Genomic DNA, 18,847 nt, shown 5'->3' on the forward strand with positions numbered 1-18,847 from the left:
TTGGCCAACAGCTTTGTTGGTAAAACACTAATGGGTCTATAATTACCATTTAGATTAGGGTCACCTCCTTTAAATATTAAAGTTACAATTGCAGGCTCCCTATTGTCCTATTGAAGTGTTAATAACATGCTTTAATGGTTTAACAATTGGACAACTAATTTCTTTTAATAAAAGGGTGTCCGGACTATAAATACCCTTAGCTCTAGAGGACTTAAGATACAGAACTACTCTTTCAAGCTCTCGCTGTGTACAGATAGAAGGTTGTTGTAATCTAAAACTATGGACGATTTCATCCACTGAATCGACAAAATAATGATTAAGTGCTTGCGCCACTTCGTTAGGATTCTGATTTATTGTATTATTAATTTGTAATCCCATTGGCCGTATACAATCATTACTTTGACCTGTCCATTTTTTTATCTGAGTCCATGCAATTTTCTGATTGCCAATGAATTCTCAATAATCATAATAAAATAATTTGCCTTAGAATTCCCTAATTCTTTTACAACCTTATTTCTTAACATTACAAATCTGTCAATCATGGGCCTTCTTTGATTGTGATTCATTCATTTCTCCTTATTATAATTCACCTGAGCAAGGGACTGTTTCTTATTCCTACATTACATCTTTAATTGTCAATTGTAATTTCTCTGAGAAATTTTGACTATTTTTTTCAGAATTTACATTTGATAGTAAATCATCCCAGTTTATATTTTGTACGTCTACTTTGAAATTTCGCGCTTGTTTTTTACTGGTGTGTGTAATAAATCGCTTTTCTGGATAAAAGCACCATGTTGTGATCTGACAACCTGTTCATATGAAACGTTTTCATTTTTTCTTCCTGAATTATCCTTATATGATGATAACAGAAAGTACTGTGGAAGGTAGAATATAATGTTTACTGTGAACAAAATAAATATACATGTTAAAGTAATGACGTCTGGGGCCTCATTTATCAACCGTACGTACACACAGATGTGTAAGAACAGTTTCATGCAAAGTGTGCGATCTACCAACTTGTTCTTATACGTGGAATTGTGTGTAAATATAAGCAAACACATCTCTGAGCATGCTTATGCAGAAAATCTAGTGATACTAAAGAAAGAAAGTGCCACCTTGTGTTTCCTGTGTGCTTTATTTTCATAGACTCGGTTAGTAAATTCATAGTTCAAGCTAGACATTTGTAGAATCGGTGTGAGAAGCTACAAAAGACCGATGGGAAATCATTTCAAGTGTAGTTATAGTGTCATTGCATATGTCGCTATCTGGATGATTTTCAAACAATGTAAAAGTCAAACTATATATGAAAAATAAATCAAAGAAAAAACAAACTAAAAAGAACAAAAAGGGGTTTGCATATGAATCATTATTACAATCATTATGTCAATAAAAAGTTTTAACATCTTATTGCTTTTATATTACAACATTGCTTTACCAAATCATAAAAACCCAGAAAAGAACTGCAAATTTGGTTTCTTTTCTGTATTAAAATTTTTGCTCCTACAAATTATTATGACATGAACAGTAAAAACCCAACGGAGCAGAACGTGAGAGCACAGAGGACATTCACATGATTTATAAAGGGAGGTTTCCCCACCGTAAGGGTTCACTGGGGGTGTTTCTGATGGAAATGACCACGAACGTGAACATGTGGGATTTATCAACAATGATAACTCACTAGTGTGCTTAAGAACCGATAATATTAGATTAGTTTGTTCCTAGACACAAAATATATAACCCTTTCTTCACACTGTTGATAGATGACGCCTGGAGTCCTCAAATGTGAGATGTTTAAATCATGATGATGAAGATGTCACGCTTGCGTAACCTGTGTTTTCATCACTGCACAGCAAAGGTGCTAAAATCTGTCTTCAGTGCTGTGAATGTGCTTTTGTTTTCACAGTTACTAAGGAAAGATTAGTGAAGACACACAGACTATTTCACACTTTCTTGAGCAAGAACATTTGTGTGTAAAACAGCGTTCAGAGCCCTGAAACACTAATAGAATCATTTTACAGAAGCGTTTTAACATACACCAGTGAACATTAACATGATGATTAATATTGTTTCATTTCATTTTGCAAATCACAGCGAATATTACACACTTGTGCGAACGGAGTACTGTTGATTTACATACACTTGTGTTCTCTGGGCCCGCTTGAACTGTGCAGACAGCGTCAGGTGTTTGATGTGATGATGAGATCTTCAGTGTTTGTTGGGTCACATCAGGTGGATTGTGTCAGAGATACACGGACCGTCACGGTGACATCAGACACATTCAGATGTTCCTTATGAAACACAAATATATATATATATATGAGAATATACTGGAAAACAAAGTGCAAGATAATACATTTCAAAAATCAAGTGCTCAGATTCTTCAATATATGAGAAGCACCATTTAATATCAATCTGCAGTTGGTTTGTTTTGATTTGAGACATAATAACTCAGCACAATAAAACACAATAAAAACATGATAACATAATAAAAACGTGATTTTTGAAACAGTTATAATTTCTAACTCTTAATTTGATGTCCAGTGAATGTCAGTGATGTCTAGGAGAGGTAACGGAGATATTAAAGAGATGTCATGTTTGATTTTTCTCTCTTGTGAGTGTATCTCTGTGTGACACATTGATTTGTTTGTTGTGTTGTGTTTGAGCTGATTCCAGATCTGTGTTTTGTTCCTGCAGTTAAAGGAACAGTGTCCTCAGAAGTTCTTCAGATGTTTGTTTGTGTAGAACAGAGAGCATAAAACACATATACAGAAAACCACCTCACACCGTGAACAATACAAATAATCATCTAACAAGCTTTCTAAAGTCACATCGTGTCGATTCTTGTGAATGATGTCATTTCCTGTTAGTGTTGTCATTGGGATTGCAGAGGAAGCTTGTTGATGTTATCTGCAGGTTCAGTAGTGTTACAATGACTCTACACACACACACACACACACAAACACACATCAGCTTCTTCTCATCTGGAAATCAGACCCGTCAATCAATTCTAGCACATTTATTTCATAGAGAGAAACGTACACGTTTAAATGAAACGGTTTAGAGGTACACACAAAAAACAACATGTCTCCTTGTTTCCTCGCTCCTCCGTCCTTCATCCTACGACCCAGAAACCAATGGAGCTCAGTCATCTTTAAGAACATCTCAATTCTCTTAACTGCACCGGGAGGAGGCGAGGAGAGAGGAGCGAGGAGGCTTTCTGAGGAGTCATGAGCGAGGACACACAGGTGTTTCCTTTGCAGAAGTGTTTTATCCACTAAACCTGATGCACGTATTATTCTCCTCCCCTGCACATCATCACATCTTTACATCATCTTCATACATGCAGAAATGTGATAATTACGCTTTTATTTCAACCCGAATTCCGGAAAAGTTTTAAATGTGAATAAAATGAAAACTAAAGGAATTTCAAATCACACAAGCCAATATTTTATTCACAATAGAACATAGAAGCAATGTTACACTTTTATCCACTAAATTAGAGCATTTAAAATGTAATGCACTTTTAAGCATGTTTTAACTTGAAATTGAAACTTAATTTTTTATATTTGCAATGTGCACAATCATTAATTGACGATGCTTTGAAGTGATGCTAAAGAGAGCGAGGATATACCATTTCACGTGATTGAATTCCTCCGTCCTCGCTTCTTTCCCCGCTACCTTCCCTCACATCCTGAAGGGGTGGAGCTAAGAGGCGAGGACAGGAAAAGAATAAGAATTGAGAAGCACACATGATTGGAGTTTATTTCCCATGAATTAGTGCGAGAAGGAGAAGAGATGAAGGTGAAATATACTTAATCACTATGTAGTGGACACTGATGTCATTGACTCTGTAGGGACTAGTGAAGAAGTGAAAAGCAGCTGCAGTCACTGTCAACACTGCGTCTGATATCACGTCGAATAAAACTGATCTCGACTGGATCTGATACGTGTGTGTGTGATTGATTGACAGTAAGAGATGATTGTCATGATGTGGGCGGGGTTAAACACTTCAATAAACTTCATTATGCCTTTTAATGAAAGTTTTGTGTGTTGTTGTAGTGATCTGATCTGGGGCCTGTACCATGAAGCTGGTTTAGGTGGCTAGCCAGCTATGTTTCAGTTTAGTTTGTGCCAACTCTGGGGTTTAGGTACCATGAGAGTAGCTCAGCTTTCTTCGGTGTTCGTCGCTATGGTATCTTACGCTGCACGGCTAACCTGCTCCGGGGCAGATTATGATCTGGATTCAAGATCTCAGACTGAAGTTTGACCAATCAGCTGTGAGCAAAGAAACATATAGGTGACGTAACTGACTCACAGTGCGTGTTAGAATGGCTAGTTATTTTTTATACTGTTTAATAAAATAAAAATACTAATATATAAATATATATTACAAATATGAAATCAAATATCGGTTACTATATAGGTAAAATCTGATTTTACAGATTTGCTGGCTTTCCCTTACACTCACATGAAATTCAATTGACTTATATTCCACTTTTATTGTATCACATGTATTTGCATTGCAGTTTTTACATTCTTGTCTGTGGTGCAGAACATCTAGAAACACTTTCAGTTTCACTGTATTAGGACATTTTTCTTTGTCCTGAACCGTAGTTTTTATTAAGGCTTCAATGAAATGACTGACCCTGGTTAATGGCGCAAAGTCTATTAAAGGTAGAGGCTTATGCATTCTGTTGTTTTATTAAGTGTAATTCTTATATTTTCTTCCGCTTCTCTGTGTTGCAGAACACACCGCTATTGTATAATTCTGAGCAAAAAAATAAACTAGTTTTTATCATATCAGACTAAAAGGAGACCAACATGCAACCAGTCCGAGTTATTTTTGGGTAACTTGTTTGACATGAACCATCAGTACACGGTGCATGTTTCATTGATTTTAAACATGTAAGATGTCAGAGTTTACAATGCAGAAGCGGTGCGTGTCATTTGCCTGAGAAATTAGCCGTTTACAGCTTTAAGAAATTTGTACAGAAGTTCAGAAATATATGAGAATGAACTTTATTTGCACTCCTCTCATGTGTACTCGGAAGGGAAATGATGAAGCAGATGTAAGGTTAACTGCTTCTGCTGCCTGAATGGATGTTTTTTGTCCGCGCGCAGGTTAAAATTGCAATATGCGGGAGCTTCAATTAACATTGTTGTAATATTTCTGTACCCATGCCTTACATAAAAAAGTTGCCCGCAAGGACACGGACCCCTTGCTCCACCGAGGACCCCGCGGATCCTGTTTGCCCTACAGCACTACAGTAAATGTGTGTACTATATAGTGTTTAACTTGCGCAGCAGTGTTTCTGAAACACTTCTCTCTTGCGTAGACAGCAGAAACATATCACTCCATGGCTGAAATTCATGATTGTGTTCATATTGTGGAAATCGGTTTATCCATTTATAATGCGATTGGTTTAGCCATGCTGACGTCACTCGTTCATGTGCACGCGCGCAAACTAATCTCAGCTTCAGGATCAAAGCTTGAGTTGACAAAGAAACTCCACGAGCTGCTTCATGGTACCAACAAAGCTTGATCACGTTGGTTTGGTTTTGTCAACCCAAAACTAATCCTGTAACCCTGAGTTTGTTCAGCTACATTCATGGTACAGGCCCCTGATCTGATCTTTTGTTGTCTTTCTAAATCTCAGGATGAAGTTGTGTTGTGAAGCATACCTTCTGTGTGTGGTACTTTAAATATATAGGCGTACACTGACATCACTTCCTGTTATGCCTGTTAGATCGTTAGAAGTGACTAAAACGGTCATATCTGCACCCACACACGTTTTTTTTACTCATCTGTTTAAATGAGAACATTTCATAGACATGTTATGACTTTCATATGAACACAAAACAAGTGAACGATCGCTGTGAAGTGAATGAGCTGGTTTGTGTAAAAGCTCTGAATCATTGAAATCCTCATCAGAGGTCCGTTTCAATAAAGAGATTCAACCAACTCTAGTTTAAACCTTGAAGTCAGAGTTGATTCACTTAGAGATGAGAAACTCTGATGAGAACAGCTGTAAAAAAAGGGGTCGCTAATGTCATTTCCTTCATCGTCTTTAAATCCAGATGCAAGAAGCTGTTAAACACACAGATGCAGCTCTGCGTCTTTCTCCAACTGCAAAACAAATGAAAGAGGAATAAAAGAGAGATATAAGTGAGCGATGGAGTTGGCACGGATGTGTTTTGTGTCTGTTGTTGATGTAAATATGAAATGAGTTTATTGTTCTGGGGGATGTGTGCGGATGTGAGAAGGTTTCAAGATGCTCTGAAGTTGTTTATCGTTTAATCTTTGTGGTTGAAAAACATTCAGGAGTTTTGCAGAAGAGAAAATGGAAATCTGGTGCGATGCGTGCAGAGTAAAGAGCAGAATGGAGGGCACGTGTGGTTTGACATGCAAAGAAAAGAAAAACACCTCAATCTGAACGTTACAGGTTCACATGCACCGGTGTGGAAAACAACACGTCTGCATTATCATGAACAACTGTAAACATCATACTAAATAATCATCACTGATATAAAACTGGATTTTTTGATCATTTTACCAAAACACATACCTAGAATAGTTTTAAAATCAGAAAACGGTCTCTGAAATGGGGAATTATTTCCACAGGTGTATACTTAAATCTGAGCACATTAACGTTCATTTACAAATATTCATGTAGCGTGTTTGATTTTACACTCAATCCTAAACTCTTTCTCAGAATAGTTTGTTCACGTTTCCCTCATTTGCATGTAAAGAGCCACCCAGTGGAGCCATGATGTAATAACGCTTGGAAATATATTCAGAGAGTCTTGTTTTATTAATAATTTAAAAGATCGATATTTGGCGCAGCGTATCAATTCTTGTATCGCACGGAGAAGGACGACGATACATCACCATATCGATATATTGTCACACCCCAAGTCATGATACTGATGTATGCTGTTACTGTAACATGTTTCTCAATGTTGTGTGTTGTGCAGGATCACGCCTCTGACACGCATCACATCGCTCCGTCTCCGGTGGTTCACGTTCGTGGATTGTGCGAGTCTGTGGTGGAGGCGGATCTGGTGGAGGCCTTGGACAAATTTGGGAACATCTGGTAAACTCACTTTCATTTGACTTGTGTTCACGGTAAAGCTGTTGACGCAGGCTTGAGCTCGGTGGGAAACACACAGTAACATCTCCTCATGACGACTTCCTGCTGAACTCGGTTTATCCGTCTAACACAGAACCAATCCAGTGAATATTTCACCAGATATCAAACACACAGAAGAGTGGGATGACATCATTCATGAGCATTTGTCACACTTTACATGAAGTAATATCGAGGATATACATCGAGTTTCTAAGGCTGCGTTTATATTTAACATTAACTGCGATCTCTGGGATCCCAACAAGCAGATCGGATCTTCAGACAATCAGGACACAGCGCTGGGGCTGAGCGATAAATCCACTCCAATGCTTTGTTTACATTCATTTGTTTGAATGAAAATCGTGTTTCTCTTTAACATCCGCCGACGCTCCAATGCGTCGCTTTGTATGCGTTTTTCTGTATTTGCCGCTGGTTTGTACGGTGACTCTTAGTTGTCAAAACACCTCTTACAATGCTCCCTACGGATGCGAAAAATGCAGACTATCAAACCCAGTCCGAATGTATTTATGACGGACAATATCAGAGGCAGTGTGTAATGTGAATGACACAACGTGAGGTCGTATTTATTTGAACTTGCAGGAATTTCCGACACTAAATTCGGACTCAATGTGCAATGGGCTTGAGCTTCACGAACAAGAGTTTGATGACATGGCTGAGTTTATGGATCCTGTGGAAGATGTCCCAAGGCAGGGCTTTGAGTGCGACCAATTTGGTACCGTGGTACAGATATTCCTGTACGTGTTTGCAGTCAGACAGAGAGAGGCGAGTAGTGGACGTAGCCGATGAAGATGAAAGGAATGATAATATTCGTTCTAAATGTTAAATGAAGGCCTGATCCATCCAAAAATCACAAGCAATGATCTTACACAGAGCTATGAACCTCCCAGGTAAAGGTGATAATGTAATGCACTGCATTTACTGTAAAGAGTGTCTGAATGGCCGGCAATAATGCATTTGTGACTGGTTCTTATACATTTAGCATTGAAACGCTTAAAAGCACAATGCATCTATAAAACACATTACATGCCGCGATATATGCTGCCCAAGTGTCCACTCTCCCTGCTGCAGCAGCAAACAGACCATCAGACGAGACCGAGATGATTATCAAGTTTAACGTTGCCTACAATATTGTAAAAGAAGAACTTCCCTTCACTAAGTTCAAGTCGGAAATAATTATTATGAAGAAAATTGGCTTGTAAGACCGACATACATCAATGATGTCGCGTGCCCAATTTATAGGAGTCGTCGCAGATACATGGAATAAAAGATGTCTGTGCAAATTGCGAACAGTATGTACATGGCACCCCTGATGTACGGAGACACAGATATGGGATGCGTCATTGTGTACAGTCATATCTTGCGGAGAGGAAGACCGGAGAATAGACTGACTGGACACATTGAGGTCGAGCATGCCCAAGGTCAGCCCTGTCATGTAGCCTATATCAATAATATGCCGACCGTCTCGTTACTGCATTGACCATATGGAATATTCTTATCATTGAAAATGATACAAACAATAGTTTGCATTATAAACTCTTGATCTGGGAAGTAAATGCTTTTTATTTGTTTAATTAGGAATTGATGCTGCCTCATAGAAAGCATTTACTGCTGTTGGGGACCAGTGCAGTATCTGGCTGAAGAAAATCTTTGCTCTGGGTGCTGCAAAGAGGCAGTTGAATAAAGAACTTAATGTTGACCAGATTGCTAGGTAATCATTTACAAGTCAATATTGCATATATGGACAGCGATTTAAAAAGAAAGTGTACTTGTAAAACTGTGGTGTTAAATGCCATCCGGTCGAAAATTTGGGTGCACCTAACCTTTGTGCTGGTGCACCTAAGAAAAAAGCCCTGGTCCCTGGCCATGGTTTTCCATCATGGGGAGACCCTGCTGGACCATCTCAATGACGAATGTATGAGATTGCTAACTGACTGGAATGCGACATTGACCCTGTCACCCAGTGCAACCCTCAATACCTGCAGTGTTACAGCTGCTTATAGCGCGTCGCTTTTTTGCAACTAGGGGTTTCCAGTCTGTAGTGGGAGATGTTTTCCACATTCAGTAATCGTCTGAGAGGAGAGTTATTCACCGGGTTGCAGGGGCCCTTTGCTGTCATTTAAGCCAAACCGTTACATTTCCATTTCGCCACAAACAGGATGCCATTCAAAGTTCTTTTTCAGAAAGCGTGGTTTCCTCGAATAAGTGGAGTACTTGACGGCACACATGTCAGAACTCAGGCGTCCCGCACGCACAAAGATCAATACGTGAACAGAAAAGACATCTTAAACTCAGATTTCATCCCCTCCACAGCGAGCTGTGCGTTGAGCCATCAAGAGCTGGCAAAATGATTGTGGTCTGTGTGGTTCTTTACAAAATGGCGAACACGTAATCTGCTTTCCAAGAAAAGATGAGCCGGAAGCAGAAGAGTCTCAGGAAGCAATTCTGCAACAAGATTAACAGCAGGCTGGGTTTGCTGTCAGAGATGCAATTGTGAAAGCGTTCTTGAATCAGTAGTATAGCCAAGTAGTCAAATCAAATGTAGGCCTATTAGTGGCCTAGTAATAAATTACATTTATATCACAAGTAGTAATGCTAATGATACAATTTAGTGTGTTGAAGTTGCAACTAGAAACAATGTCATTTGTTTGTATGAATAGTTTATATGATTGTGTTATTGGGTTGTAGTTTGTTAATATATTTCTATTCACAATACAACAAAAACAACACTTTCAAGTACTGTCATAACATGTATTTATTCATCAATTGATGTCCTTTGTATTGTAGCTGCATTCGTTAGCAGTTCAGAATGAAGTTGATTTTCCTCGTTGAGTTTTTCGATCTCTTAATGCAGTTGATTCTTAAATAAAACACAACTGAGAACTTGTGAGCTCTGCATGAGAAATAACATTCTCCTCCGGCCGTGAACATGATTCTCTTCCGCTGTGTGAAAGTACGTCATTCTCACAATGAAAGAGAAGCATTGTTGTAGAGAAGAGAAACATGAGAGACGCTGTGTGAATTTCATAATAAACACTGAGACGTAGAAGAAAAAGAAGCGGTTTTGTTGAAAAGAGACACCGGCTTTCTGCAGAAATTCAGGACGTCTCCGTTTATTTATAGACTGATGGTCACATCCCATGACACAGACTCTCACGTATTAGAGTAATATAGAAATTCATGTCATATGACACCAATCCCATCGTTCTTTAATGTGATGCTGAAAACAATGACAGCCCATAAATTCAGCCTTCAGCTTATGACATAGAGAGACACAAACAATCTCGTGTTATTTGGCAAATGAGTAAAATGAGACGACTGATCACAGGTCATGCAGACACCTTGTTTGCTTCATACATGTGTGTTTCCTCCGTCAGTTATGTCATGATGATGCCGTTTAAGCGTCAGGCTCTGGTGGAGTTTGAGGAGGTGGAGAGCGCTGACCGCTGCGTGTCGTGCGGCTCTCGGGAGGCCGTCTACATCGCCGGACAGCAGGCGTACTTCAACTACTCCACCAGCAAACGCATCACCCGACCCACCAACGCCGACGACCCCAACAGCGGCAACAAAGTGCTGCTGCTCTCAATCCAGAATCCACTCTATCCCATCACTACGGTAACCACGGCAACCAGAGCCACAGCATCACTACATGACAGTTTGCACACACACACACACACAGACTGTGAACAGCTGACCTCTCATCAGATTTCTCTCTCTCTCGGGTAGGATGTTCTGTATACGGTCTGTAATCCGATTGGTAATGTGCAGCGTATCGTCATCTTCAAGAGGAACGGAATTCAAGCCATGGTGGAATATCCTTCCTGTGTGACATGTCTCCATGTGTGCGTGTGTGTTTGTTTCGAGCTTTTCCTTGACTGCCGTCACATTTGAATCCGTCCAGAACGCTCAGAAGGCTAAAGCCGCTCTCAACGGGGCCGACATCTATGCCGGCTGCTGCACGCTGAAAATCGAATACGCTCGGGTAAATGTGCAGCGTTCACACACACGCACGCGCACACACGCGCACACACACACGGCCGGAGCTAACACACATGCAGTGGCGTTCTGCTCTCTCATTCCAGCCGTCACGCTTAAATGTCATGAGAAACGACAACGACAGCTGGGATTACACCAAACCCTTCCTGCTGAGACGAGGTACACACACACACACACACTCTGTCATCAGTTTAGAGAGCTGTGTTTTTCTCATGTAGTTTCTTCAGTGTCGTCGATGTTGTGACAGTGGGGTTTATATCATCAGATGTCAGTGTGTCTCATGACTCTCTGTGTGTTTAGATCGTGGTAAAGGTCGTCAGAGACAGGCCATACTGGGAGAGCATCCGTCCTCTTACTCTGATCATGGATACGGTCAGTGTCAAACTCACCAGTAACTAACAGCTTTAACTGCAGTAAAATCACTGTCTGAGAAAAAACACTGGAAAGGACTGTAGCCTCCTCATCCAATCAGAATGAAGAGCCAGTAATTGAGAATGTTGTGTAACAGTGTGTGTGTGTGTGTGTAGGGTCTCACTGCCCTCTGCTGCCTCTGCCGGGTAATAACCGCTTCAAACGCTCCTCTCATGACATCCCTGAGGTGGTGACGTATCCACTGCCACAGAGCTCATCTTACATGAGCCACACCTCCAGCTCTGTCGCCATGGTGAGCGGCCTCCATCCCTCCAAGATGAACTGTGCGCACATCTTCAACCTCTTCTGTCTCTATGGAAACATTGAGAAGGTAAACACAGTCTGATCGTCACGGTTACAGCAGTCTGACTTTTGACTGACATGTATGGTTAAAAACACTGTGAGTTTGGCTTTAGAATGCTGTTCAAACATGTGTGTGTGTGTGTGTGTGCGCAGGTGAAGTTTATGAAGAGTGTTCCTGGCACGGCTCTGGTGGAGATGGGTGATGAATATGCAGTTGACAGAGCAATTACACACCTCAACAGCATCAAAGTGTTCAGCAAACGACTCAACGTCTGGTAAGAAAACCCACTCACAGACACACACACACACACACACACACACACTCACAGACACACACACACACACACACACACACACACACACTCACAGACACACACACACACACACACACACACACACTCACAGACACACACCCACACACAGACACACACACACACACACACACACACACACACACACTGACAGACACACACACACTGACAGACACATACACACACACTGACAGACACACACACACACACACACTGACAGACACACACACACACACACACACACACACACACACTTGCAGACACACACACACACACACACACACACACACTGACAGACACACACACACACACACACACACACTGACAGACACACACACACACACACACACACTGACTGTCAGACAGACACACACACACACTGACAATGGATAAAATCTCAATTAGAGGTCTTTAAAATGGCGTGGAAAGAGAGTGCAAATTGTTATAAAAAGGCACTAAAAGCAGCAAAGGCTGAGCACCTTCGTAACCTCATAGAAACCAACAAAAACAATCCAAGGTTTCTATTTAGCACAGTCGCTAAATTAACAAATAAACAGACACCACCTGACCTGACTATTCCGCCGCACCTCGGTAGCAATGAATTCATGAAATTCTTTACAGAGAAAATCGAAAACATTTGTGACAAAATTGTAAAAACTCAACCTCCAAATCTGTCCTATGAATTAGCACCAACCATCGCTCCAAAAGAAAGGCTCCAGCGTTTTACATCTATAAAACAGGAAGATTTAATTCAACTTATCGCAACTTCTAAACCTACAACTTGCTTATTAGACCCCATACCAACTAAATTATTAAAAGAGTTACTACCTGTTGCAATTGAGCCCATTTATAACATTATCAACTCGTCAATTAATCTAGGCCATGTCCCAGGTCCCTTTAAAATGGCCGTCATTAAGCCTCTAATCAAGAAACCAAACTTAGATCCAAATGAACTTGGAAACTATAGACCAGGGGTGTCAAACTCATTTTAGGGTAAGGGCCGGATGGAGAGAAAAGTGACAATGTGCGGGCCGAATCACCTTTTTTAAACCATATTGCACCAAATTACAAATGAATTAGCAAAAAAACTAGAAAGACATACTGTTCTGTAAAAGGTGCATTTAATAAATCCTCAGAACGGTTCAATAACACTCTTATTCCTCTTTGAAAAAACTATTTTGTTTAGGTAAAGGCAATCAAAACCCTTTCCTTTGAATATGAATATTTTTTGTCAGATACTTTTTAAACTAGTAATGACAAAAATGCAACAGACTCTATTTGTGTACAGACGGTCACATTAAATATGAACCATACAAGCTATACAATATAATTCACTAATAGGAAAAACTGCCTTAACATATTTAACAATTAGTACAGTAGTACAACTTCACTTTGGATATGAACATTAAATATATACTAGAAATTCCCTTTAACAACAAAAGATCTAGATCGCATCTGCATTATGATTTTAATTCCTGACATCTCTTTTCTTCAACCACATCAATCTCATGATGTCATTTATCTGTCTGTTTGTGGGTCGAGAGCGCAGGTTGGACTTGTTAATGTTCATTACCGATTCTTGATGAATTCTCCCTCTGAAAACGGCTTTGATCCCGCTGCGATTTCGTTGGCAATCAAATAGCGTTACAGCTTCATCAGTCCCTGTTGTTTTTGTGATCATTGACTGCTTTTTTCCGAGGCTAAAGTTAAATTATTGACTTTTCGAAGTTGTCCAGTGTATTTATCATATTTCTCTGCGTGTGTGCCGTTTAATATTCTACTCGTTTTGCACAGCCATGGCTTGTGAGCAGATTAAACATACCGGCCTACCGTTGAACTCACAGAAGAAATACGTCTTCTTCCGTCAGTTTTCTTTATTTGGACATTTTAAAATCACTAGTCCTTGCCGCACAACTTAGCCGACTTTGTTTTCGAAATGTAGGCGGCGCTTTAGAATGCGCATGCTTGTTAGGGGTTCCGGCAGAAGCCCAATTAAATGATCAATGATAAAATAAAAAAAATTATAAAACAAAACATAATATGGCAGCGAAAACCTGATTGTATTAATAAACTTTAAATTAATTAAAATAATAATAAACTTTTATTTCATATTTGTATTGTTTTTCAAATCTTCCCGCGGGCCGTATGTTTGACACCCCTGCTATAGACCGATTTCAAATCTCCCATACCTGTCTAAAATACTAGAAAAAGTAGTGTGCACTCAGTTGTGCTCTTTCTTACAAAATAACAACATGCACGAAAAATTTCAGTCATGCTTTAGATCGCATCATAGCACAGAAACTGCGCTCGTTAAAATTACAAACGACCTGCTTATAGCATCAGATAAAGGTAACATCTCACTCTTGGTCCTGCTTGACCTTAGTGCTGCGTTCGATACCGTAGACCATAACATACTTCTAGATCGCTTACACAATTATACCGGTATTGAGGGACAGGCACTACAATGGTTTAGATCTTACTTGTCATACAGACATCAATTTGTCCATTTAAATGGGGAATCATCCAATCTAACGCAAGTAAATTATGGATTACCTCAGGGATCAGTTCTGGGACCCGTGCTGTTCTCCATATACATGCTTCCCCTCGGAAACATTATTAAAAAACATGGAATCAGCTTCCATTGCTATGCAGATGATACTCAGCTATATATCTCATCAAGACCAGATGATTCCTCCCAGCTATCCAAACTGGCAGAGTGCATTGAAGATATAAAACATTGGATGACCTGTAATTTCCTTCTTTTAATTTCTAATAAAACAGAAATATTACTTATCGGACCAAAGACACGCAAACCAAATATTTCTGATTATAAACTGCAAGTTGAAGGATGTACTGTGACTCCAACAAATACAGTAAAAGATCTAGATGTTATATTAGACAGCAACCTGTCATTTCGAAATCACATCTCAAATGTCACAAAAACAGCCTTTTTCCACCTAAGAAATGTTGCCAAGTTACGAAATATTCTGTGTGTTGCTGACGCGGAGAAGCTTATTCATGCATTTATGACCTCAAGACTTGACTACTGTAATGCACTACTTAGTGTTTGTCCTGCATCATCAATAAACAAACTACAGTTAGTTCAGAAAATACCATCACATAACCCCAATGTTATCAACCCTTCACTGGATACACATTAAGTATCGTATTGACTTTAAAGTTCTTTGAATCACTTATAAAGCCTTAAAGGGTTTAGCCCCTACCTACCTTACAGAGCTTCTATCACACTACAACCCATCACGCTCTCTAAGATCTCAAAACTCTTTTGATAACACCTAGAATAACTAAATCCACCAAAGGGGGTCGAGCTTTCTCATACGTAGCACCTAAACTCTGGAATAACCTTCCTGATATTATTCCAGGATCAGACACACTCGCCCAATTTAAATCTAGATTAAAGACACATCTTTACAGCCAAACATTCACTTAATGCAAATATGATAAATAAACCACCAGGAGATGCTGACATTAGATATTATTTACTAGAATAATTGGATTTATTATATAAAACACCATGTAGTGTGTTTTTCCCTTTTTCCCTTTTTTGGGTTTTTTCGTTTTTCCCCTGTAAAGCTGCTTTGGAACAATGCAAATTGTGAAACACGCTATATAAATAAAATTGAATTGAATTGAATTGAACTGACAGACAGACACACACACACTGTCAGACAGACACACACACACACACACACACACACACACACACTGACAGACACACACACACACACTGACAGACAGACACACACACACACACACACACACACACACTGACAGACACACACACACACACACACTGACAGACAGACATACACACTGACAGACATACACACACACACACACACACACACACACACTCTGTTTGTCTTTATCAAACTTTCTCGGTGTGATGTCTGTCTTTCATTCGTCTCTCTCTCTCTCTCTCTCTCTCTCTCTCTCTGTTCGTGTGGGTCAGTGTGTCAAAGCAGCACGCTGTGATACCCAGTCAGGTGTTTGAGTTAGAGGACGGCTCCAGCAGCTACAAGGACTTCGCCATGACCCGTAACAACCGCTTCACCAGCGCCGGTCAGGCCTCTAAAAACATCATCCAGCCTCCGTCCTGCGTCCTGCATTTCTATAACGTCCCTCCGTGTGTCAGCGAGGACGATCTCCAGCGGGTGAGGAGGAAACACGTCTTCATATTCACTCCTGATTCTGTCATTGGTTCATGAGATATGATGAAGATGAATCTGTGTGTCTGTCCCCTTCAGTTATGCACCCAACACGACGTCCCAGGATTCATCAAATACAAAGTGTTCGATGCCAAACGTAAGTCCCGTGCGCACACACGTATGAATGAATGTGAAGCGTGTTCATGTGTGTTTATCATGCGGATGTTTGTATGTGCAGCCAGTTCAAAAACCATCTCTGGACTTCTGGAGTTCGACAGTAAAACTCGCGCAGTGGAAGTTCTGACGGTTCTCAATCACTATCAGATCCGAATACCCAGTAAGTGTCCGTGTGGCATCTGTACACGCGTGTGGGTCTGTCCGTGTTAACGCTGTGCTGAGACCAGTCTTGTGTTGTTGTTTTACAGACGGTTCAAACCCGTACACGCTGAAGCTCTGTTTCTCCACCTCTTCACATCTCTGAGACGTCTGCCAGCATCACATCATCATCTCCTGGACTCTCTGGTCTCCTCCATGTTTCTTTCAGTACACGACAAAGCGGAAAACTGACAGACTTGCCGTCTGGATAAAAACATCACGATGTAACACGAATGAATGGGACCGGCGTCCTGACATCGAGAAACAGACAATAAAGGAATGAATGAAATCCCATCATGATATGGAACTGAATCCTTGCGTGAAAGCGAGAGACTACATGTTTATAGCGTGTCGTTCAGATATTTATGTGTACAGCACCTGGCTTGAGTTCATGAAAGCACTTGACTAGTCACATGACCTGTAGTTGAGATGATTGAAGTGTTATATGATCGATGAAATAAGACACATTTATTTGGCTGTTTATAAAGGTATAGTTCATCAAAAAATGATCATTTTTCATTTCATCGTCTCATACTTGTATAAATGTCTTTGTTCTGCTAAACACAAAGAAAGAATGTTCAGTTCCGTGACATCATCCAAAACCATAGTAGGGAAATACTATTGTATCTTTATTTGTTCTGTTGAACACAAAGTGAGATATTTTGCTGAATGTAGGAACACAAACAGTTCTGGGGCACCTTTGACTAACATTTAACTTTTCTATGGCAGTCAATGATGTCACAGAATTACAAATGACTAACATTCTTCCCAATATTTTTCTCTGTGTTCATCAGAACAGAGTCATTTATACAGGTATGACATGACATGAGCGTTAGTAAATGATGACAATTTGTGACAAAAATGACATTTTTGGGTGAACTGTCCCTTTAAATGATTAATATGATTTTAATGACATTCAGTTGAGTAACAATAGAGACAATCAGAAACAGAATCACATCATCGATTCGACACACACACACACACACACACACACACTGACCTCCAAATCTGACAACATGTGTACTGAGGTTTTGCATCTTTAACTCCATTTTCAAATGAGAAATGACACTTTGAGATTCAGTAGAACCCAAATCTTCTTGTTTATAGAGTTCACATGGTCAATGACACAGATGTGTTTACATTGGATGAGTGCAGAAAAGAAATCTCGGACAATCTTAAAGAGGTTTAGATCTGTTTCATCAGACAAGGAAGAAGGAATCAAAAACTCATCTGGATAAAAACTAAACAGCGCTGAAGTTTAAATATAGGATGCAATATTTACTACAGTTGTCAATGTCATGTTTATGTGTTCATGTGTGTAACTGACACGTCAGCACTCCTTCATTAAATCATCTGCAGGTCTACAGACGTCTGCTTCTCTTTATCAATCCATTTCTACTAATGATCATGAAATTCAGCTGTAAATCACAACCGTGACATCGTGTTTTATTTATACAGAAGGTCACTTGACATTTGCTTTGATGAATACATCAGAATAATATTGATAACACTGCTGTATGTTATTAGAGGTCATTTCATCTTTTAAACAACCGAGAAGATCAGTGTATGTGTATTATGCACATTCTATTGTTTGACACACATTAATGTCATGACATTTAAAAGATGTTCATTTATTTCTTGGGGTTCGCGACCCCACCAGTGAACAATTACAAGGCGTTTACTTTGAACAAAGATTTTTTTAGAAATAACTATTACACTAATAAAACCTCAAAACATAAAAACATGTTTTATGCGAATGTGCCAATGATTGAAAGTGGAGTACTTCAAATAAATGATTTAGTTCAAAGGGCTTCGGTTGACAAAAATGTTTTTAAAGAGCCTGTCTTAGACAGCAAGTGTTCAGTCTAGTGACTTGTGTTTCTTACTCGTGTGTTATTATGTGTTTATTTAATATTTCAACATCAGATGTGATGGAACCAAAATCTGTGTTGAACAATATTATCAAGCTTGGAGAAGGATGAGCTATTAGGAACCACTGTAAGAGTTTTCTTGCGGTACATTTGAAGATATTCTTACATCATGCGATAGCTGCATGTGTCGGGAAAACAAAAGATCATCAAGTTCATGAAAACACCGCTATACTCTAGTGTTTGGTGTGAGTCAGGCAAATGCGTAG

General features: G+C 39.7%; 1 protein-coding gene across 1 annotated transcript in view; it reads left to right on the top strand.

Moving 5' to 3' along the window:
* The window catches only part of hnrnpll (heterogeneous nuclear ribonucleoprotein L like), a 20,607-nt gene extending 2,088 nt beyond the window's left edge, over positions 1-18,519 (top strand). Inside the window, exons 2-13 of the mRNA XM_079482846.1 lie at positions 6,976-7,094; positions 10,523-10,760; positions 10,872-10,957; positions 11,031-11,127; positions 11,228-11,300; positions 11,442-11,513; positions 11,669-11,883; positions 12,009-12,130; positions 16,140-16,341; positions 16,435-16,492; positions 16,574-16,672; positions 16,761-18,519. Coding sequence (XP_079338972.1) covers positions 6,976-7,094; positions 10,523-10,760; positions 10,872-10,957; positions 11,031-11,127; positions 11,228-11,300; positions 11,442-11,513; positions 11,669-11,883; positions 12,009-12,130; positions 16,140-16,341; positions 16,435-16,492; positions 16,574-16,672; positions 16,761-16,816 — 1,437 coding nt within the window. The 3' untranslated portion in view covers positions 16,817-18,519. The remainder of the gene's footprint in view (positions 1-6,975; positions 7,095-10,522; positions 10,761-10,871; positions 10,958-11,030; positions 11,128-11,227; positions 11,301-11,441; positions 11,514-11,668; positions 11,884-12,008; positions 12,131-16,139; positions 16,342-16,434; positions 16,493-16,573; positions 16,673-16,760) is intronic.
* The last annotated feature ends 328 nt before the right edge of the window (positions 18,520-18,847 follow it).

The sequence above is a fragment of the Barbatula barbatula genome (assembly GCF_947034865.1).
Source record: "Barbatula barbatula genome assembly, chromosome: 20".
NCBI lineage: Eukaryota > Metazoa > Chordata > Actinopteri > Cypriniformes > Nemacheilidae > Barbatula > Barbatula barbatula.